Below are 20,468 nucleotides of genomic sequence, written 5' to 3'. Positions count from 1 at the left end.
CTAGGTCCAGCCGTCCCGGATCCCACTGTACCCTTTCAGTTTTGGTCTCTGAGACAGGAGTCTCCGTGGGGTCACTCGATAGTTTGAGATCGGCCTCTGCTGGCAGGGCAGTCCACAACCCCTAGCTAAGGGTAGCCAGAAGTGGTGTTAAGGCCCCAAATCTACAGAAGCCCTCCTGGACCTGTTTTTGGTCAGCGATTGGTTCCTTTAGCCCGTTGCAGGCTGAAGGCCCAGAAGGCAGTGCATTGCCTGAATTCTGAATATTCAGTCTTCGGGTGACAGCAGCTACATAGGCTGTTTACCCAGGAGATAAAGACACCTTCCCATCAGCCTGACTTGCTGGGGACCACACTTTCCTGTCACCCTGAGAGGCTTGGGATACAACTTTCCAATCACCCTGCCAAGCTGTGGGCAACATGAGTCCCTCATCTTGACAGGTGGTGGGAAATTCTTTCCCGCCATGCTGACGGGGTGGATACGTCTGTCCCATCCCTCTGACAGACAGTGGACCCAACTTTCCCATCATCTGGACAGGTGATGGGTACAACTTTCCCATCATCCTGGCCAGCTGGGGAAAAACCCTCCTCACTACCTTGGCATGTTATGGGTGCTGCTTCCCCATCACATTGACAAGTAGGGAGCACAACTTTCCTATCTCCCTGGCAGGTTAGGGGGGGCTGTATGCCCCTCCTCCTGAGAGGCAGTCAGCACCATCCTCTCATCTACCATACTGGCAATGGGAACAGCCTTCTCATCATCCCGATCGGCTGTGAGAGACACTTTCGCACTACCACGACAGGTTATATGCTTTTTCCATCACCCTGACATGCAGCGAACACAACTTTCCCATCGTACGGGTAGGTCATGGATACGACTGTCCCATCACACTGTCCAGCCGGGGAAAACCTTTTCCTCTCATCATATCGTACCACAAAATCAGTGCTAATCATGGAGCAGCTACCCCCGGCCATGTCACAGTCCATCGTGACACTGACAAGCTGCACACAACCACCTTCCTCATGGCTGCCGTGCCTGTCTCCATCTCCCTTAGCAACGATTCTTACAGCTGTGAGGGGATCGTCAGCCACATCACCCCGCAGTGTGACATGGCTGAGTTCTCCTGTACAATGAGACGCATCACTCTGTGATACCTCAGGGTTAGCACTATTTATGGGGCAGCTACCACTGGCCATGTCACAGTCCGTTGAGACACTAACAAGCTGCATGTGATCACATTCCTCATGGTCCCCATGCCTGCCTCCATCTACCTTAGCATGGACACTCACTACCTTGGGGAAATCCTCAGCAGCGTCACCCCGCAGCGTGATGTGGTTGAAGTTCCCCACACAATCATCCACTTTATTTTCATGCACAACATTAATAATCGCCTTCTGATCATCAATATTCGGGTCACATGACTTAACAGGGCTTGTATCACATAACTTATCTACGGCACTTGCATCACATGACTTATCAACAACATTTGCATCACATGACTTATCAGATTGGGGAAGGTTGTCAGGGACGTATTGTGTCACCAACCGCCCCAAATCAGTCCCCAATAAAACATTTGCTGGAAGGTCTTGGGACACCCCCACATCTTTCCATCCCCTCCTAGCACCCCAGTCCAGAGAAACTCGGGCCAATGGGAGAGATTGGCGAACACCCCCAATCCCAGTGACAGTCAGGGTCTTCCACGGGATAAGTTCACCAGGCAACATGAATTCAGGGAGGATGAGAGTCTGTTCAGCACCAGTGTCCTTGAGGCCCTCAGTGATGGTATCGCCCACGGTAATGGGCTGCTAGTTCTCACGGGCTCAACCATCCGTCTCAACCACAAACAAGACATTGGCACTAGGCCCTCGGGCCTCAGGTGTGGAGCTCCTCCGATGTCTCTCGGGACAGGCAAAGCTAATATGTCCTGGTTGGTCACATGTGAAGCACCGGTGGGTATCAGATGTAGGCCGGGTGCTAGAAGATGGGGTAGGACCTCCAGAATGTTGGTTGGCAGGGGCAGGGGTGGTTGTAGTCATCCTACCGCCTTTGCCGCTGGCGGCGGAAGGCTTCCGCACTTCCGATGCACGGTTGGCCTCAGGTGTTGCAATCTGGGCTGCTTTTGTGGCCTCCTTGGGCTCTCGGTCCATAACAAACTGTCGAACCTCCACAGGACAAATATGTAGGATTTCACCATGTCCTTCACCATTAGGTCCTTTAGCTCCTCAAAGGTTGTAATGGACAGACCTTGGACCCACTAATCAAAGGTGGTTCGGAGCCCATCCACCACATCACTGTAGCTGTCATGAGGTCCACACTGTAGGGTTCGGAATTTTTTGCGGTACACCTCTGGAGTCAGCTGGTATTTCCGTACCAGAGCCAGCTTTATGGCCTCATAGTCTCCATCTAGTGCTGGAGGGAGTGCAGCAAACACTTCCAGGGCCTTGCCTCGCAGCCCTGGTGTTGGGTATCTGGCCCACTGGCCACTGGGCTACTGGTACTGACAGCAAGTCTTTTCAAATCCCCACAGAAAAGTGTCCAAGTCCCCGTCCTTTTCCATCACAGGAAAGTGCTCAGGCCGGTGTTTGAAGTTGCTGGCATTATTGGATTCACCGTTCAGTGGGGAAAAGGTCTGCTGCTGGTGTTGAAGAACCTTCAGTTCATGGTCTCTCCGAGCTTGGGCTTCCCGCTGTGTTCGCTCTTCCTTGGCGTGACGCTCGGCTCGCACAGCCTGACGCTCAGCTCTCGCAGCCTGCCTCTCAGCAAACTCACGCTCTGCTTGGCGTTCTTGTAGTACAAACTGTAGCCGCGCTTAAGCGTCACCTTCTCCCAGTTGCTGCAGAATCATCGGCAAGTAAGAGTCCCTTCCACTCCGGGAGCTGGGGTTGCTGCCAGACCCCTCGGAATCAGACAATTCTGCGGACCGTCCTGGATCTAGGTCCATGGCAAGGTCTCCTGGTGCTTCACTGGTCCCATGCTCTTGGGCCACATCATGCTGGTCCTTGAGATCATCCTCCACCAAGACACAGATTAGCATATCTTTGGTCTTGTTGGACCCAACGAGGCCTCGCTCCTCACAAATTTGGATCAGCACAGCTTTCTCATGCTTCTTATAAGCAGCTGCCATCCTAGCAGTCACTTGCTAAATAAACGATAGGATAGAAAAACAAGAGAGGGGAGGGGGTAACTGCTTCACGTACAGTATTGTTCCAGGTATATTTAAACACTGAGTTCAATCCTCAAAACCTTTGCAAGTTTTTAGTGAAAGGGATGATTGCTCAAACCAGATCACTGATGCTCTATATCCCACCGCTGCAACCAAGTTGTCACGAACAGCCGGTGGAGTCACTCAGATATCTCACCGCTGCCACCAATTTGTGTCGAACAGGCGGGGGGGGTCACACCAGAATCCCACCTGCTGTTCACGGATTTGTCAAGAACACGACAACTCTCTAGCGCCCGCTTAGTGTCAGGTCAATTTCGGAACTGCCAGACAATAAGTAAATGAGGCTTCTGAGCAAATAATGCCAAATATTTGAGGTCTCACAGCAAGGGTAAATGTATATATCACCGATTCTCGCTAATGGAATATATATATATACCTCGGTACCCTTAATGATGGCACCCCAGTAATTCTACACAACAATAATTCTGCTACCACCACCGAAACTTTGTACAGGTAGTTCGGACACTCGTTACAGATAGCATAAGGCCCTTCGGGTTTTGGATTCATATATATAGAGCATGAGGAAAGAAACTATTACATTTTATATATTTAATCCAAAATAGAAGGCAGTGTTTATAAAAATATACAAGAATGTACAAAAGGGAACAATACAAATACAGTATACAGTTACATAAAAATAAAAGGGAAAAATGAAAGATTACTACACCTGGTCACGGATTATGGCTCTGATATAGGGGAGAGGCACCCCCTTGGAAATGGACAATGCTATACACAGAATGTATATCCTCTGGGCATTGACACAGTGGGTACTAAGACACTGGCTTTTATTACACTCTGTCCCACCCGCAGCCCCCACCTCTGCTGACATCATGTAAGGGAGGGGGTTTTCCCCTCTTTCAACATTATGGAATGGTCCTCATATCTCCGTGTGGGAGCATCCCACGCAGATGATATTACCCTCATTTTTTATATTATGATTTTAGCAAAATGTGGATACCACACAGGGGAGATCTGGTATGTTCTGAGGGGCTGATATTCATTTGTGGGTCTTCCGTATGTCCTACGATTAAGCTGAAATATGTGAGATGTGCGTTATGGAATTTTGAGATCAGCGGTATGCCCGCCATATCTGGGGGACATATGTATATTAATACTTCCCCAACGGAGACAATATGGCTGCCCTAGCCTTTTGATCAGAAAAGCTATATTCCTGCAGGAAACTTGTACTCCGCCCCTGTGTATACAGATTGTAGTCGGAGCGTCTCTTGCTACGCAGGTGGTCTTTGAAGAACTGGCGAGAGGTGTTGTAAGTTAACTGAAAGGTACCCATTACATCCCTTGACAGGGAAGCTTTTCCTGGCTGTTAATTTGGCAGGACCCTGGAGGGAGGGGGAAATCACTGCTGATCAAGAGCCCATGAACATATCTGCTTATTATATTTTCATGACCGTGTATCATTCAGGTCCTCCACTGTCGGAGGTCCACAGCTAATCCATTCTGTGGGAACGTAGTCTAAAGGTTATAGGAAAGTGACAATTTACAGATTTCAGATGATGACTCCTGTGGCTGTGAATTCAGATGATGACTCCTGTGAATTTCAGATGATGACTCCTGTGAATTTTGGCAGAGCGCAGCACTCACAGGAACACATCATTTCTGCTGATCAGAGCGATGCTGATGCGTTCGGATAGTGTAGCCATAAAGTCTTCTAGGGGACTAGTAAAATCAATTAAAAAAGTCTTAAAACTAGAAAAAAACCTAAACTTTCAAATCGTGCCCCTTTTTATCTCAATTAAAATAAAACAATAAACAAATACACATTTGGTATCTCCAAGTTCAGAAAGGCCCGATCTATTAAAATGTAAAATCAATTCATTTTGAAGTTCTTGCTACACGTTTTACCAATGAGGTTAAGTATGTTTGGTCACCGCAGCACTGCATTAAAATGCAATAACAGGCTATCAAAAGATCGCATCTACGCAAAAATATTATAATTAAAAACGCCAGGTCAAAACGCAATAAATAAGCCATCTCTGAGCCTTAAGCCTGCTACACACGCTTCAATATATCTCACAATCTGTCGTTGGGGTCAAGTTGTAAGTGACGCACATCCGGCATCGTTTGTGAGGTATCTGCGTGTGACATCTACTTGCGATCAGGATTGAACGCAAAACTGTTGATCGCAAACACATCGTATCATTCTCTAGAATTGAGCGTTTTGTTGCACGAACCTAGTGAATTGTAACGTGTGACATCCCTCATACGATTTTGGTGTCTGATGCTATGTGCGCAGGTGTGCGCTCTGCACCGCAGCTTAAAAAAGGTCCGCTTCAGAGCGCAGCTGAAAAGCTGCGTTCTGAAGCGCTTCACAATGTCTGTCAGTCACTAATCTCTGTCAGTCAGTCACTATCTCTGTCCCTCACTCTCTGTCCATGTCAGTCTATCCCCTTCTCTCATATACTCACCGATCCCCGATCCCCGGCGCTGCACGGCGTTCACACTGCTCCGGCGGCTTTTACTGTTTTGAAAAAGCCGGCCGCCCATTAAACAATTTCGTATTCCCTGCTTTCCCCGCCCACCGGCGCCTATGATTGGTTACAGTGAGACACGCCCCCACTCTGAGTGACAGGTGTCACACTGCACCCAATCACAGCAGCCGGTGGGCGGGTCTATACTGTGTAGTGAAATAAATAAATAATTAAAAAAAACGGCGTGCGGTTCCCCCCAATTTTAAAACCAGCCAGATAAAGCCATACGGCTGAAGGCTGGTATTCTCAGGATGGGGAGCTCCACGTTATGGGGAGCCCCCCACCCTAACAATATCAGTCAACAGCCGCCCAGAATTGCCGCATACATTATATGCGACAGTTCTGGGACTGTACCCGGCTCTTCCCGATTTACCCTGGTGCGTTGGCAAATCGGGGTAATAAGGAGTTATTGGCAGCCCATAGCTGCCAATAAGTCCTAGATTAATCATGTCAGGCGTCTATGAGACACCCTCCATGATTAATCTGTAAATTACAGTAAATAAACACACACACCCGAAAAAATCCTTTATTAGAAATAAAAACACAAACATATACCCTGGTTCACCACTTTAATCAGCCCTACTCACCGCCGCTCCTATCACCTCCACGCAGCAACTGAGGTGAGTAGCGCGATCAGCTGAGCTGTCACTGAGGTTACCCGCGGCCACCGCTGTATCCAGTGACAGCGGGTAACCTCAGTGACAGCAGCTGATCGCGTGGCTGTCTTCATTACCTGCGTGGAGGTGACCGGAGCGGCTGTGTCTGCTGCAGCTCCGGTGACCTCCATGCAGCAGCGCTGGAGCATCCTGGAGTACGCCGGACAAGGAGGGCTTTTTGGGGCTGATTAAAGTGGTGAACCAGGGTATATGTTTGTGTTTTTATTTCTAATAAAGGATTTTTTCGGGTGTGTGTGTTTATTTACTGTAATTTACAGATTAATCATGGAGGGTGTCTCATAGACGCCTGACATGATTAATCTAGGACTTATTGGCAGCTATGGGCTGCCAATAACTCCTTATTACCCCGATTTGCCAACGCACCAGGGTAAATCGGGAAGAGCCGGGTACAGTCCCAGAACTGTCGCATATAATGTATGCGGCAATTCTGGGCGGCTGTTGACTGATATTGTTAGGGTGGGGGGCTCCCCATAACGTGGAGCTCCCCATCCTGAGAATACCAGCCTTCAGCCGTATGGCTTTATCTGGCTGGTTTTAAAATTGGGGGGAACCGCACGCCGTTTTTTTTAATTATTTAATTATTTATTTCACTACACAGTATAGACCCGCCCACCGGCTGCTGTGATTGGGTGCAGTGTGACACCTGTCACTCAGAGTGGGGGCGTGTCTCACTGTAACCAATCATAGGCGCCGGTGGGCGGGGAAAGCAGGGAATACGAAATTGTTTAATGGGCGGCCGGCTTTTTCAAAACAGTAAAAGCCGCTGGAGCAGTGTGAATGCCGTGCAGCGCCGGGGATTGGTGAGTATGAGAGAGGGCTGCTAACTTCAGTAATTTAGGAGATTAGCGGTCACCGGTGAGTCCTTCACTGGTGACCGCTAATCAGGACGCGGCACAGACAGAGCCGCAGCATGACAATGAAGTCGGGTGAAGTTCACCCGAGTTCATTCTGACAGTGCGGCTCTGTCTGTGTCTGCTGTCATCTGCCATTCAGCTCTGCTACATGGCTGTCTGTGTCTGCTGTCAGCGGCCATGTAGCAGAGCTGAATGGCAGATGACATAGTAAAAACACATCCCTACACATTACACACGCTTGGCAAGTCAATAAATAAAAAAAAAAAAAAAAAGGTGCCCAATGCATACGTCACAGATCACATGATCTAAAGGATCGCACATAACATTGATCAATTTAACATAGACTACTAACGCTCGTGTGACAGCAAATGAACGACCAACGTGAAATCTCATAGATCCCCTGAAAAATGAGAAAGCTACAGGTCTCTTAAATGGCGAGTAAAGCTCTACTTTATTATTTTTTTTTATTGTGTACAAACTTCTGACTTTTTCTCAGCACTTAGATAAAAATAAAACTATACATGTTTATTTTTTTTCTTTGTTAAGTAAGGACTCTATCCAATCCATTTTGAAGAGGTAGGCCACCTTCGTACTAATGAAAACTAAGAGTAGGGATTGCGTCCTGTGCCCAGAGGTGTAAAATACTTACACGGGTGGCTGCCGCCCAGATGAATAAAGTGTGGCGCTAAGTGGCAGGAAGCCTATTCAGCTGATCATGTGGGAGAATATTGAAGATATCCCACTGAGGGGACAGGGGAATAGATCAAAAGCATTGGTAAAGGTGTTGTGAGAGTTCACACCAGACCTCCCGTATTCTCAGGCAAATCCAGAGACAATGAAAAATGTCAGCCGGGGAATGCATGCATTTAGGGCAAGGATAGTCACCAGAGTGGGACATCCTAGCTTTAACTGCCGGGGAAATATTAGCTCTATGAAAGATTATGAGCGCCATGGTTTTGTAACTATCATATGGTAACATGGACATAATGCGTAGCGTGGCTTCCAAGAGGTCCTTTACCGAACAGTCAGTTAACTGGGACACCCACTTGCCCAGGCCTGGCGAAGAGTCCGACCACTGGATAGAAGGCTTGAGAAACTTATATATGAGACTCGGGGAATACGTTCCCATATGGGCTCTAATGGAAATTAAAGTTAAGGGGTGGTTGCTAATGTCTTCTGGGATAGCCCATAACACAGAGTCTACATAATGTGTGGTCTGTACATAAGTGAAATTATCGCCCGCCAGAATTGTTTGCTTAAGGGCAATGTCCTCTGACGTAAGAGAGTGTTGTTTATCCGACAGCATATCTCAAACTAATCGACAGCCATTGTTCCCATGGACATGATAAATAGGAGGTGGCCTACACTGCAAAAAGTAAGGATTTCCCTGAAAAGGAAGAACTGAGATGTGAGGGTCGAGTCCATCAGGTCGTCTTGCGTGGCGCTAACCCAAAGCAACTGATTGTCGTAAGGGGTTCTCTTTAACTGCTATAGGGACATCGACTGGTCGTAAATAGAGCATAGCAGGGAGACTAAAGGGTCCACACATAGCTTCATCTATTGAGGTATTAGTGAAGCGGGTGGAAGCACTTATCCAGTCAGGGAGTGTCGAAAGATGGCCGCTATACTGTAAAGGCGTACATTCGGAAGATTAAGGCCACCAAAGAATTTTGTTTGTTGCAACTTAGAAATACTAATTCTGGAACCCCGTTCTAAACTCCAAAGAAATTGACGGAAGGCCCTCGTTAGAAGCCGGTCATCGGCTTTAGATAGCAAAACCAGCAATGTTTGCAAGGGGAAAAGAAGTTTGGGGAAAGAAATTTTTTTAATAACATGGGCCTTACCTACAAAGGACAGTTTAATGGATTTCCAGGATTAAATTTCCTGAAAAACTGAGATAAGAGGACGAACATTCAATGTATAGATATTATGGGGTTTAAGGGCAGATGGACTCCATGATAAAGCAGGTAATCTCCCCTCCACTGGAAGGGAAAGAGGAACGGCCACAGTTTCTGAGCAGTTTTAAAAATTGCCAAAGCATGAGATTTAGTGAAGTTTGGGTGAAACCCCGAGACTGCTCCAAACTCGCTGAAGGCATCCATTATAGAAGGAATGGACTCCTTAGGGTTGGCTATCATAAGTAAGATATCATCAGCAAACATCAATGTTTTAAGTGCATGGTGACTGATTCCAATGCCCCTAAAAAAAAAAAAAAAAAGGGATCATCTCCAAGTATCCCAGCCGGGGGTCCAGGGCAATATTAAATAGTAAGGGTGATAGGGAACCGCCTTGTCTTGTACCTCTCAGAATGGGGAAAGGGGCCAAATCAAAGTTTGGGGATTAGTATTAATCATCCTCACAAAGTTGTAGAAAGTAAATCCAAACAATCTATACTTAAGGGTTTGTATGAGAAGAGACAATGATACTTGATTGAAGGCTTTATCAGCATCAAGGCTGACCAGTATATTATGCTTGGCCTTAGTTTGGCGACTATGTATGATGGCAGCCAGTGCTGTTCTGATATTAAAAGTGATAGACTGGCCATGAACAAAACCTGTTTGAGATAGAGTAAGAATATCAGGAAGCATGGACTGCAGTCTTAGCCATGATTTTAGTAAGCAGTTTAATATCAACGTTTAGGAGGGAGATTGGGCGTTATGAGGCAGGGAGAAGAGGTTTTTTTTGCCCAACTTCAGCAACAAGGACAAACAATTCTCGTTAAATCAGTCAGGCAGAGAACCAGAATTAACAATATGATTAAAAAGAGAAGGTGAGGTGTAAGTAAGGGTTGTAGTAGTTTATACAATTTGACCAAAACACATCTGGGCCAGGCGCCTTAAGCAACCTAGAGGACTTAATTCCACCTCCCCAGGTGAAATCAGCTGGTCAAGACTGTCCCGTTGAGAAGCAGTAAGCCTCGGCAAGTCGACTTTACGTATAAATTGATAGCCATCCTCCTGAAAGTGCAGGGAAGGGCCATAAAGATCTGCAACGGATTTGTGTTAGGTCGCGAGAGAACCATCGGGCATTATAATAATAGGGACTTTAGTAGACATCCTAAATGGCTTTGGGGTGGCAGCATCTCCAAGCATCAACTAGGTTGAGCCTATCCAGCAGGGTAGAAATCGCTTCAGTGGAGGGATGAGACCCAGGCAAAGGTGTGGATCTTTCAAGAAATGAGTCATGAAATGTAAAGTTTCATCATCCTATCTTGTTTCTTTCTTGGTAAAGCCAACAACGGATCAGCAGTCCCTCGTAGAAGCATAGACATTAATACGGCAATATTTCCGCTGTTTAATAAGGGCCTTGGCTACTAAGTATTGTCCCGCCCGATCTCTCACCACCTCCTATATAGAGTAGGCTAGGGACTTATGAAACAAAATGGCCACTCCATGCTTTTACCGTACAATGGAAGCCTTGACACACTCTGAATAATGTCTATTATGGAGTGCTGGTTGGCTTCTGCGGAAAGGCAATATGGGGGCGCAGATGAGTAATATGGTCTAACCCAGGGGTGGGGAACATTTTTTCTGCCGGGGGCCATTTGGAAATTTCTACCAACCTTCGGGGGCCGCACAAAATTATCAATGTGAAAATGACCCTGCTATAGTTGGTCAAACAATTCACTCACCCCTACTGTGGTGGCCGGAGCTGCTTCTCTTTGATGCGGCTGTGATGTTCGGTGATACTAATCATGTTGCTTCTCACAGCTGCTTTTTCAGGTTTGTCTCAGTCTGGAGCAAAGCCAACTCTTGGTGATAATAAGATTGGTAAATCATATACATCACATAACAGACACTGTATATACATCACAGGAGACGCTGTAGGCACATATAATTACATAGGAAACACTGGGACTGCTGTATATAAATCACAGGACACACTGAGGGCACATACATCACATAGGAGACACTGGGACTGCTGTATATACATCACAGGAGACACTGGGGGCACATACATCACATATACATGTCCCCAGCCACTCCTGTGATGTAAATGCCCTCAGCCCCTCCTTTTATGTATATGCCCCTAGCCTCTCCTGTGATGTATATGTCCCCAGCCCTTTCTGTGATGTATATGCCCCCAGTATATCCCATGTGTTGTATAAGTCACAGGAGACGCTGGGGGAACGCACATCACAGGAGACGCTGGGTCCGCGCACATCATAGGAGATGCTGGGGGCATACACGACACAAGGGGCTGGGGCACAGACACCACAATAGGGGCTGGGGCACAAACATCATTGGGAAAGGGGGGACGACACAAACCTGGGGCAATACCTTCCGCGCTGAGAGTTGGACGCAACTTTGGGGGTTGATAGACAGAACTGCGAGAGGGGCCACAAAGCACTGAATGGGGCACAGAGCAGCAGAGGGCAGGCATTTCACACACTGCAGCGCCGGACACACACACCGGAGGGAGAAAGCAGGCACACCGCTCCGGAGGGCAGAGGGCGGGCATAAATTGCTGGAAGCTGTGAGGCTGCTGTGGGACAGAAGCGTAGAGTGCTAAACCCACCCACAAGTAAGTACTCAGCACGCTGACATTGGTCAGCGGGAGAACAAATTGCACGCACAAGCAGCGCATGTGGGGATTTAAAGGGCCGGCGGGCCGCAAGACTGAAGTGGCAGCTCGTGCCTGGGGGCAGCAGAAAAGGTCATGGTGGGCCGCATGCGGCCCGTGGGCCGGAAATTCCCTGCCCCTGGTCTAACCCTTTCCTGCGCTTCACCGGTAAGTTAAGGCAAGCAACATTCCAGGATAACTGTTGGAGGGAATCTACATTAATGTGAGAAACTATGTTATGGGTGGTAGTCATATTAACCTATCCTGCATTGAGTCCAAGGAGCAGAAATATAAAAAAAAAACATATGGGCTAGGGCCTGTCCCAGCGAGAAAACCCCACCACCCAGATCGGACAAGAGGACCAAGTATGCATTGTGCCCAAAGATGGGGAACCAACCCTCACCCTCAATGAACAAAAAAAAAAAAAGCATAGAAACAGGAATACAGAACATCAAAACATAATGTCCTGACCAGTAGTACCCCTATAAAAGAGAGATTCACAGGATAAGAACAAAAAGATGCATAACTGGTAACCAATTAAAGATACAAAATAGTGCCTGTATAAGACCACTATGGAACTCAGGTTTGGCTACATAAGGGCACAAAGATGTATGAATGCAAGACAGAATCAAGTAACAGGAGAATATGCCCGGGAAGCGCGCTCCATAACTTCCAATGCCTTGTCGGCATCATCGAAGAACAGCGGTTTTGCATAAAACACCACCCGAGGTGAGCAGGATACACGAGGGCAAAGTGAATATCCTTGTCATGTAGCAGCTTGCAGACAGATGAAAAGGCACGTTGCTTGGTCACTACCGAAGCGGAGAAAGATAATGCACGGGGCACCCAGAGGAACTGCATTTCGTCCTGGTAGTTGAGCAATTTAAAGATGACAGGACGTGGACGAGCCGCTGAGCCGGAACGTTCTGGCCCAAACTATCCATGTTTGGCATCTCGGAACTCGTACTTATTTGGGGAATCATAGTACCAGGTCAATTTTTCAGAATGGTGAATAACGTAAACCCAAATAACTATCATGTAATTGCACTTTTTTTTTTTTTGCAATTTCACCACACTTTGAGATTTTGTTCCCCTTTTTCCAGTACATAATGCGATAGAACGAATGGTGTCGGTCAAAAGTACAACTTATCCCACAAAAAACAAGGGCCTCATATAGTTATACTGATGGAAAAATAAAAATGTTATGGCTCTTGGAAGACTGGGAGGAAAAAAACAAATTGAAAATCGACGGGGTGAAGGAATTAATGACAGGGTTTGTTTTGTTTGTTTTTTTTTAATCCGATAAAATGTTTTCCCAGAGTATATTATTGAAAAAGTAATAAAAGTGTTATTCTTGACAGGTGATTGTATAAGGAAATCAGAGGGACTCCTGGCATCTTCAAATTTTCAAGCATATTATCTTGGTGTGCCACAAGACACCTATCAAGAACATTGTATTATCCCATCTGTATCCTCAGTGGTTCACAGCAAATATCTATCATCTGATCCTTTTAAACAAGATTCATCAAATACTATTAAGAAAAGTAAAAGTCACCAAAGGGATGTTAAAGCTACCATAGGAAAGCAACCCTTTTCATGTTCACAGTGTGGGAAATATTTTAATCGTCATTCAAATCTTGTTTCACATAAGAGAGTGCACACAGGAGAGAAACCATATCCATGTCCAGAATGTGGGAAATGTTTTAAAGATAAATTAACTCTTGTTAGGCATCAGAGAACTCACACAGGGGAGAAGCCATTTTCATGTTCAGAATGTGGGAAATGTTTTAAAGATAAATCAGTTCTTTTTACTCATCAGAAAACTCACACAGGGGAAAAGCCATTTTCATGTTCAGAATGTGGGAAATGTTTTTTAAAGAAATCCACTCTTCTTACACATCAGAGAACTCACACGGGGGAGAAGCCATTTTCATGTTCAGAATGTGGGAAATGGTTTACAAAGAAATCAACTCTTCTTATACATCAGAGAAATCATACAGGGGAGAAGCCATTTTCATGTTCAGAATGTAACAAATGTTTTACAAAGAAATCCATTCTTCTTGTACATCAGAGAACTCATACAGGGGCGAAGCCATTTTCATGTTCAGAATGTGGAAAATGTTTTACAGAGAAAAAAGGTCTTATTACACATCAGAGATCTCACACAGGGGTGAAGCCATTTTTATGTTCAGACTGTGGGAAATGTTTTGCAAGTAAATCAATTCTTGTTACCCATCAGAGAACTCACACAGGGGAGAAGCCAGTTTCTTGTTCAGACTGTGGGAAATGTTTTGCGTGTAAATCATATTTGGTTAAACATCAAAAAAATCACATATGGAAGAAGTCATAGCTGTTTTGAGAATCTAGAAAATGTTTATTTTTTTTTTGTTGCAAACAACACATCTCACGCATGCAAACAAATTTTCATACACAGTATGTGGGAAGTATTTTATTTGAAAATTAAATTCTATTTATCAGATATTAAGTCTTGTTCATAATTCATGTTCGGAATTTAAGGAATACATTCAGGCTTCAACAAACTTACAAAATAGCCTTTTGTAATTTATTTTATTGTCAAATTGTGCAAAAAAAAATATCAATTACAAAAGTCACGTCTCATGAATACAAAAATCAACTAGAAACCAAATAGCTCAAATACAAATCACACCTATGCACTGAATATTTTCTACTAATATATACAGTGTATGATATATACCATGTTCCAAATTATTATGCAAATTGGATGTCATAAAGATTTTTTTTTCAAATAAACTCATGGATGGTTTTGTGTCTCATGGTCTTTGGATCACTTAAATCAGTCTCAAACACCAGTGATAATGAGTTTGCCAGATGAGCCCTATTAAAGGGAAACTTAAGACGCATGTTCCACAGTATTAAGCAGTCATAGGTTACAAGCAATATGGGTATTACGCCTTTACCATATCCCCGCACTCTCCTAACCCCCTCCCTCTGCAGGGACATCTGCCCACTCACCCACACTCACCGCTGCTCAGCGGTGACTGCTCTGGTCCTTAGCGGTAGCAGCCAGTGCCTGTGCACGCCTCGCAAGTTCCCATGCTGCATCAGCTGTCCCGTCTGCATCCATGTATATCAGAGACTGCCAGTGTCCGTATCATGACCCCTGAGGCCAGTGGTCACGGTACTGAGTTCCACTGAGTAGCACCTGGTGGTTACCGGCAGCCAAGCCCAATCTCACCATCAAAGGCTCTGGTGGATACCAGGTGTGTGCCTATTCACGCCCCTAAGGTGTACCGTGTGCTGCGGCCTAGTGGGTCCACCCTCGCTTCCATCTGCTATTATTACAATGGGAAAAAAGTATGTATCTATTTCCAAAAAGTATCAAATAATGCCCGAAAATGTAAGCATGATAATACTCTGAAGACATTTGTGGCTGATAGACAGTATAGATGGTCCAGATATAGGCATAATGAGGAAGGTTTCTGCCAGATAAACTCATCGGCTTAAGAGAGCAACTGCTTAGATACCGTGCTCACAAACCACCGGGATGGGGGGGTCATGCAGGCGTCCCTCCGCTCATTCACCAACCTGTCAATCTGTGACAAAACTGCACCTTGCAGACCCACCTTGACATCTGTAATACATCAGAGCCACTAGATATGACCTTGTCACTTTCGCCAACACGCAACATTCCGCACCCCTTAGGGGTACATAAGGTCAGCTTGGCGCAGTGTAACACTGACACCCCCTGTCCATGCGAGCACATGGAGGGAGACAGAGGGGGACGTGGCTCCTCACTTGCTCACAACCCCGACAGGCTAACAAATCCTTTTCATTAACCCCAGTGAAACAGGACTCGCTCGGCCAGTCCACTAGTCTGCCACCAATTCCTCATTAGATATAGGCCTGGTCCATTAGCAGGACTATATTGGGCCAGAAACCACTAGCCCAGGTAGCGTGTAATAGTAAACCGGGAGCACGGACAAGGGATTCGTAAATCAAAAAAAAAGAAAAACTCAGGATTAAATTATTTATTTAATCCCCATAAGGACACACTACATAATACACTATACACAGATGAAATTTACAGATATACCAGAAATACAGTTATGAGTAAGTTATGGTTAGAAGCAGATACACAGATGGATCAGTTACCTTGTTCCTTATGATTAGGCCTAGTGCTGGCTTGGCACAGGGGAGGCACTGTAGAGCCACTGGTTATCTTGAGACTTCCCCACAAGTTAAACAACAAGACCTGTCAGAGAAAAGACACCCTCAAAATGTTCGCTCTTATTTTTATTTACCTACGTTTTTCCCACGTACCTCCTTTGTGACCTAAGACTGGGCTGGACATGGGCTGTGCCTTCAGGATCCATCAAATTATGTGATGGCAGTTTTCCCTATATCTCCACGTCGTCTGTGTGTCCCACGCAGAAGAGATCAGCATCATATTTCTCATCAGGATTTTATCTATCGATACATAGGAAATACAAGGTGCCTATTGTCTTCCTTCGGCCAGTTACTAATTATGTGCTGATATGCATGTCAAAAATATGTGTGATGAGCGTCTCGCCGTCATGAAGCCGGAAATGTGCCTGCTCTATTTGTGGGAGCTACACACTCCCCAATATTGTAAATTTTTCACTGCAGCCAGACAGACTACAAAATGCCTTTCAAAGAGTCCCGATTCTTGCAGTTGCCCACCCACTTCCCTAGCTGAATTACTTTGGCAGCAGAGGGCTTGCTGGGGCCAGAGCCGCTTCCTTAATTTAAATTGACTTTGTCACCTGCCATTTGGTGTCCAGGTTTTGGTGACTTCTTGCTGCAGGGCAGGATGTATGTAAATATGAAAAGTATTCAAACAGAAGAAGAGAAGGGGTTAACGGTGAGCTTCAGCCAAATGAAGTTGTAGAGTTGTTGATAAATTATCTTTTTTTATTTCATAGGTCTACGCGTTTCGAGGTAGAAACCTCTTCCTCAGGACCAGAATATCAACAAAACAAATATCAACAAGGCTTTGTTGATATTCTGGTCCTGGGGAAGAGGTTTCTACCTCGAAACACGTAGACCTATGAAATAAAAAAAGATAATTTATCAACAACTCTACAACTTCATTTGGCTGATGCGCGGCGTTAACCCCTTCTCTTCTCCTGTTTCAATGCTCATCCATGTGGGGCTGCAGCAGACGCCATTATTTCATGCTTGAACTGTGGTTGTGACGTTCACAACCACAGTAGGTGAGTGTATATATCTTTATATATTACTCGTGTCATCTGGTAATACCCTATCAGCGCTTCTTTTCTTTAGTTTTATACTGCTAAATATGAAAAGTGGCAGTGACTGGCATGTACAGTATGAATACCATATTCCTCACAACCATTACAGAAAAGGGTATTTAAAGTTGCTGCCGGTGCCTCTGGAGTCCCGAGAAACCGAAAGTGTATGATACTCCAGAGGCTGCAGTTGTGCATAAACCTATTGTTCGGCCACCCCTTCACAGGGTTCACAAGTAGAAATAGTTGCAGTTGATGCACACATACAGTAAGAATCATTCTAAAACAATCTTTACTGACGAGTGTCCAGCACTGGAAGTGAGCAAAGGCTTTGTTATTCTTATGGGGGCGCACATGGGAAATGAGAAGGGGTAGTAGTAGAGGGCAACCCGTTTAACCTATCTTCCGTTTTTAGCTAGGGGTAAAGCATTAACCCATTATGTGCTGCCGTAGTACATCCAAGAATAATAGATTTTCCAGCCGATTGTTGATTCAAATATTTAAAAAAAATTGATTCCATATTGTAAAAATTGGCCCTCACAGTAAACCCAAGCATGATGAATTTTCCTACGTTTCTGAAAAATTTTTTTTTTAATCATGTACAAGTTTACAGCAACAGACCCCTTGTATAAATAGAAAAAAAATCACTCCTCTAATGGGGCAGTGAATTTATCAAATAAATTAATGACATTTATTAGCATCATTTGTGGAAACACCTCCAGAGAAAAGGAACGAAAAGACAAAAAATATATCAGACGTAAAAAACCAACATGAAACACATGTAAACCAACATGAAACAAACAGATGAGTAAATAATATTAGAAAAAACTATTAAACCATGAAAATTTGCTAGAAAAAAAATACTGAAAAATAAGCTGGATTTTGCCTACTAAAAAAAGAAAAAAATCAATCTTATTTAATAGTGGAATATAACATCCATATTTAAATGCATTCCTATTGGTGCTGTGGTGTATAGGTTTAAAGGGAACCTGTCACTAGATTAGCAACCATAAGCTGTGGTCACCACCAGTGGGCTCTTATATACAGCATTCTAACAGGCCGCTGTGTGTAACGTAAAAATCCCTTTATAACACCTAACTGGCAGTGCAGAGCAGACTGGTCGGATGGGTGTCTCCGTTCTTTGCTACTGGCGCCTCCTCTTTCGGCCATCTTTGTCCTCCTTCTTCTGAAGCCTGGGTGCATGACACGTCCTACGTCATGCACACTAGCCGGCACTGAGGTACCGCGCAGGCGCACTACAATACTTTTTCTCAGGGCAGATCAAAGTGTGCCTGAGCAGGACCTCAATGCTGGCTAGTGTAGATGACGTAGGACGCGTCATGCACCCAGGCGTCAGAAGAAGGAGGACAAAGATAATAATAATATATCTTAATTTCTATAGCGCCAACATATTCCGCGGCGCTTTACAATTCAGAAGGATCATATACAAACAAGTAACAGTTATAGAAAATACAATAATTAGAGTATGGAAAAAAGAGACAACCCTGCTCTTGAGAGCTTACAATCTACAATGAGATGGGGGGGGGACAAGGTACAACTGCCAAAGATGGCCGAAAGAGGAGGCGATACCAAATATGTGTATTTTTTTATTGGTTTCTTTTCAATGGGGAAAAAAGGAGCAGATTTGAATTTAGTTTTGTTATATTTTTTTTAAACTTTTTTTTACACTTTTTTTTTAATCTATATTACTAATCCCCTTAGGGCACTATAAGTCTGCACTGTTTGATTGCTTCTCCTGATCAGAGCGATGCTTCAGGAGAAATGATCATCTCCTATGATTGCAGGCGCTCTGCCGGTATTCACAGGAAGCCATAACAGTGACTGGGATCATCATCATCTGACCCCTTACATTGTCATGATAATTCATCTGTGCCCCGTGATCAAGTTATGGGGGTGCTGGTGGTGGCGGAAAATGGCAAGATCCCCGCCAAAGCGCTTTACATCATGCTGTGAAGAGTTTGACAGAGTGATCTAACTTGTTAACAGGCTAGGGTGCATCTCCGATCCACTCTCACAAGTTAGCTGCACATGTCTGCTGATCAGATCAACTGCAATGAATAATGTGGGCTCGCATTAAATAGACAGATGTGCGCAAAGACGCATAGGTACTTCATTGGTCGTGAAGGGGTTAATATCTAGAAGGGTTCCCTTGTTAAAAATATTTTTGCTGCTAATGATCCCCTCACAGGCTTGTGTAGTTTCTCTACACGTTGTACACACATGGCTCCGTACACCTCGTACACACACGGCTCCGCTCCGTACACCTCGTACACACACGGCTCCGCTCCGTACACCTCGTACACACACGGCTCCGCTCTGTACACCTTGTAGATACACGGCTCTGCTCTGTACACCTCATACACACACACGGCTCCACTCCGTACACGTCATACACACACAGCTCCGCTCCGTACACCTCGTACACACACGGCTCTGCTCCGTACACCTCGTACACACACGGCTCTGCTCCGTACACCTCGTACACACACGGCTCCGCTCCGTACACCTCGTACACACACGGCTCCGCTCCGTACACCTCGTACACACACGGCTCCGCTCCGTACACCTCGTACACACACGGCTCCGCTCTGTACACCTTGTACATACACGGCTCTGCTCTGTACACCTCATACACACACACGGCTCTGCTCCGTACACCTCATACACACACGGCTCTGCTCCGTACACCTCGTACACACACGGCTCTGCTCCGTACACCTCGTACACACACGGCTCCGCTCTGTACACCTCGTACACACACGGCTCCGCTCCGTACACCTCGTACACACACGGCTCCGCTCTGTACACCTCGTACACACACGGCTCTGCTCCGTACACCTCGTACACACATGGCTCCGCTCTGTACATATCATACACACACGGCTCTGCTACATCCACACTGTAAACCCCTCCTGACCCCACACATAAACTTCCCCTCATCCAGCACCATGACACCCAGCACAGCAGATTCCTGCATACACTGAGGAGCTGATCATGTGACCCTGACTCCTCCCCTCCATGTGACATCATCACAGGTCCTGGAAGCACAGAGCACCATATATCTAGTGTGCGGCTCTGCAGGAGGAGGTGTGTGGAGATTACCCATTACTGGGCTCAGGCTCCATACACATTAGATGCTGGGGGAGAACAATCGCTCTATAGAAGAGAATTCTCCTGATTGCCCCGTGAAGGATGGATATGGACAGGGACAAGATGGCGGAGAGGATATTACACCTCACCCTAGAGATCCTCTTCCGGCTTACTGGAGAGGTGAGAGATTCTGATGACGTCACATTACACCATTCTTATCTATGGGAATAACAGATGGACAGAACTGGAGAGGTGAGGACTCTGGAAATGTCTGGAGTGAGATTTCTTACTGTGTCTCTCCA

At 45.6% G+C, this 20,468-nt stretch overlaps 1 protein-coding gene and 1 pseudogene across 1 annotated transcript in view; one reads left to right on the top strand and one right to left on the bottom strand.

The window, feature by feature from the left end:
• LOC142313028 (uncharacterized) overlaps positions 1-14,587 on the top strand; it is a 55,078-nt gene extending 40,491 nt beyond the window's left edge. The window contains exon 4 of the mRNA XM_075352015.1: positions 13,165-14,587. Within this exon, the coding sequence (XP_075208130.1) occupies positions 13,165-14,153 (989 nt within the window). The 3' untranslated portion in view covers positions 14,154-14,587. The remainder of the gene's footprint in view (positions 1-13,164) is intronic.
• Positions 801-3,121, bottom strand: LOC142310576 (uncharacterized; annotated as a pseudogene).
• Positions 14,588-20,468: the final 5,881 nt, after the last annotated feature.

This window comes from Anomaloglossus baeobatrachus, chromosome 5, assembly GCF_048569485.1.
Source record: "Anomaloglossus baeobatrachus isolate aAnoBae1 chromosome 5, aAnoBae1.hap1, whole genome shotgun sequence".
Classification (NCBI taxonomy): domain Eukaryota; kingdom Metazoa; phylum Chordata; class Amphibia; order Anura; family Aromobatidae; genus Anomaloglossus; species Anomaloglossus baeobatrachus.
This window is presented reverse-complemented; position numbering and strand designations above follow the sequence as displayed.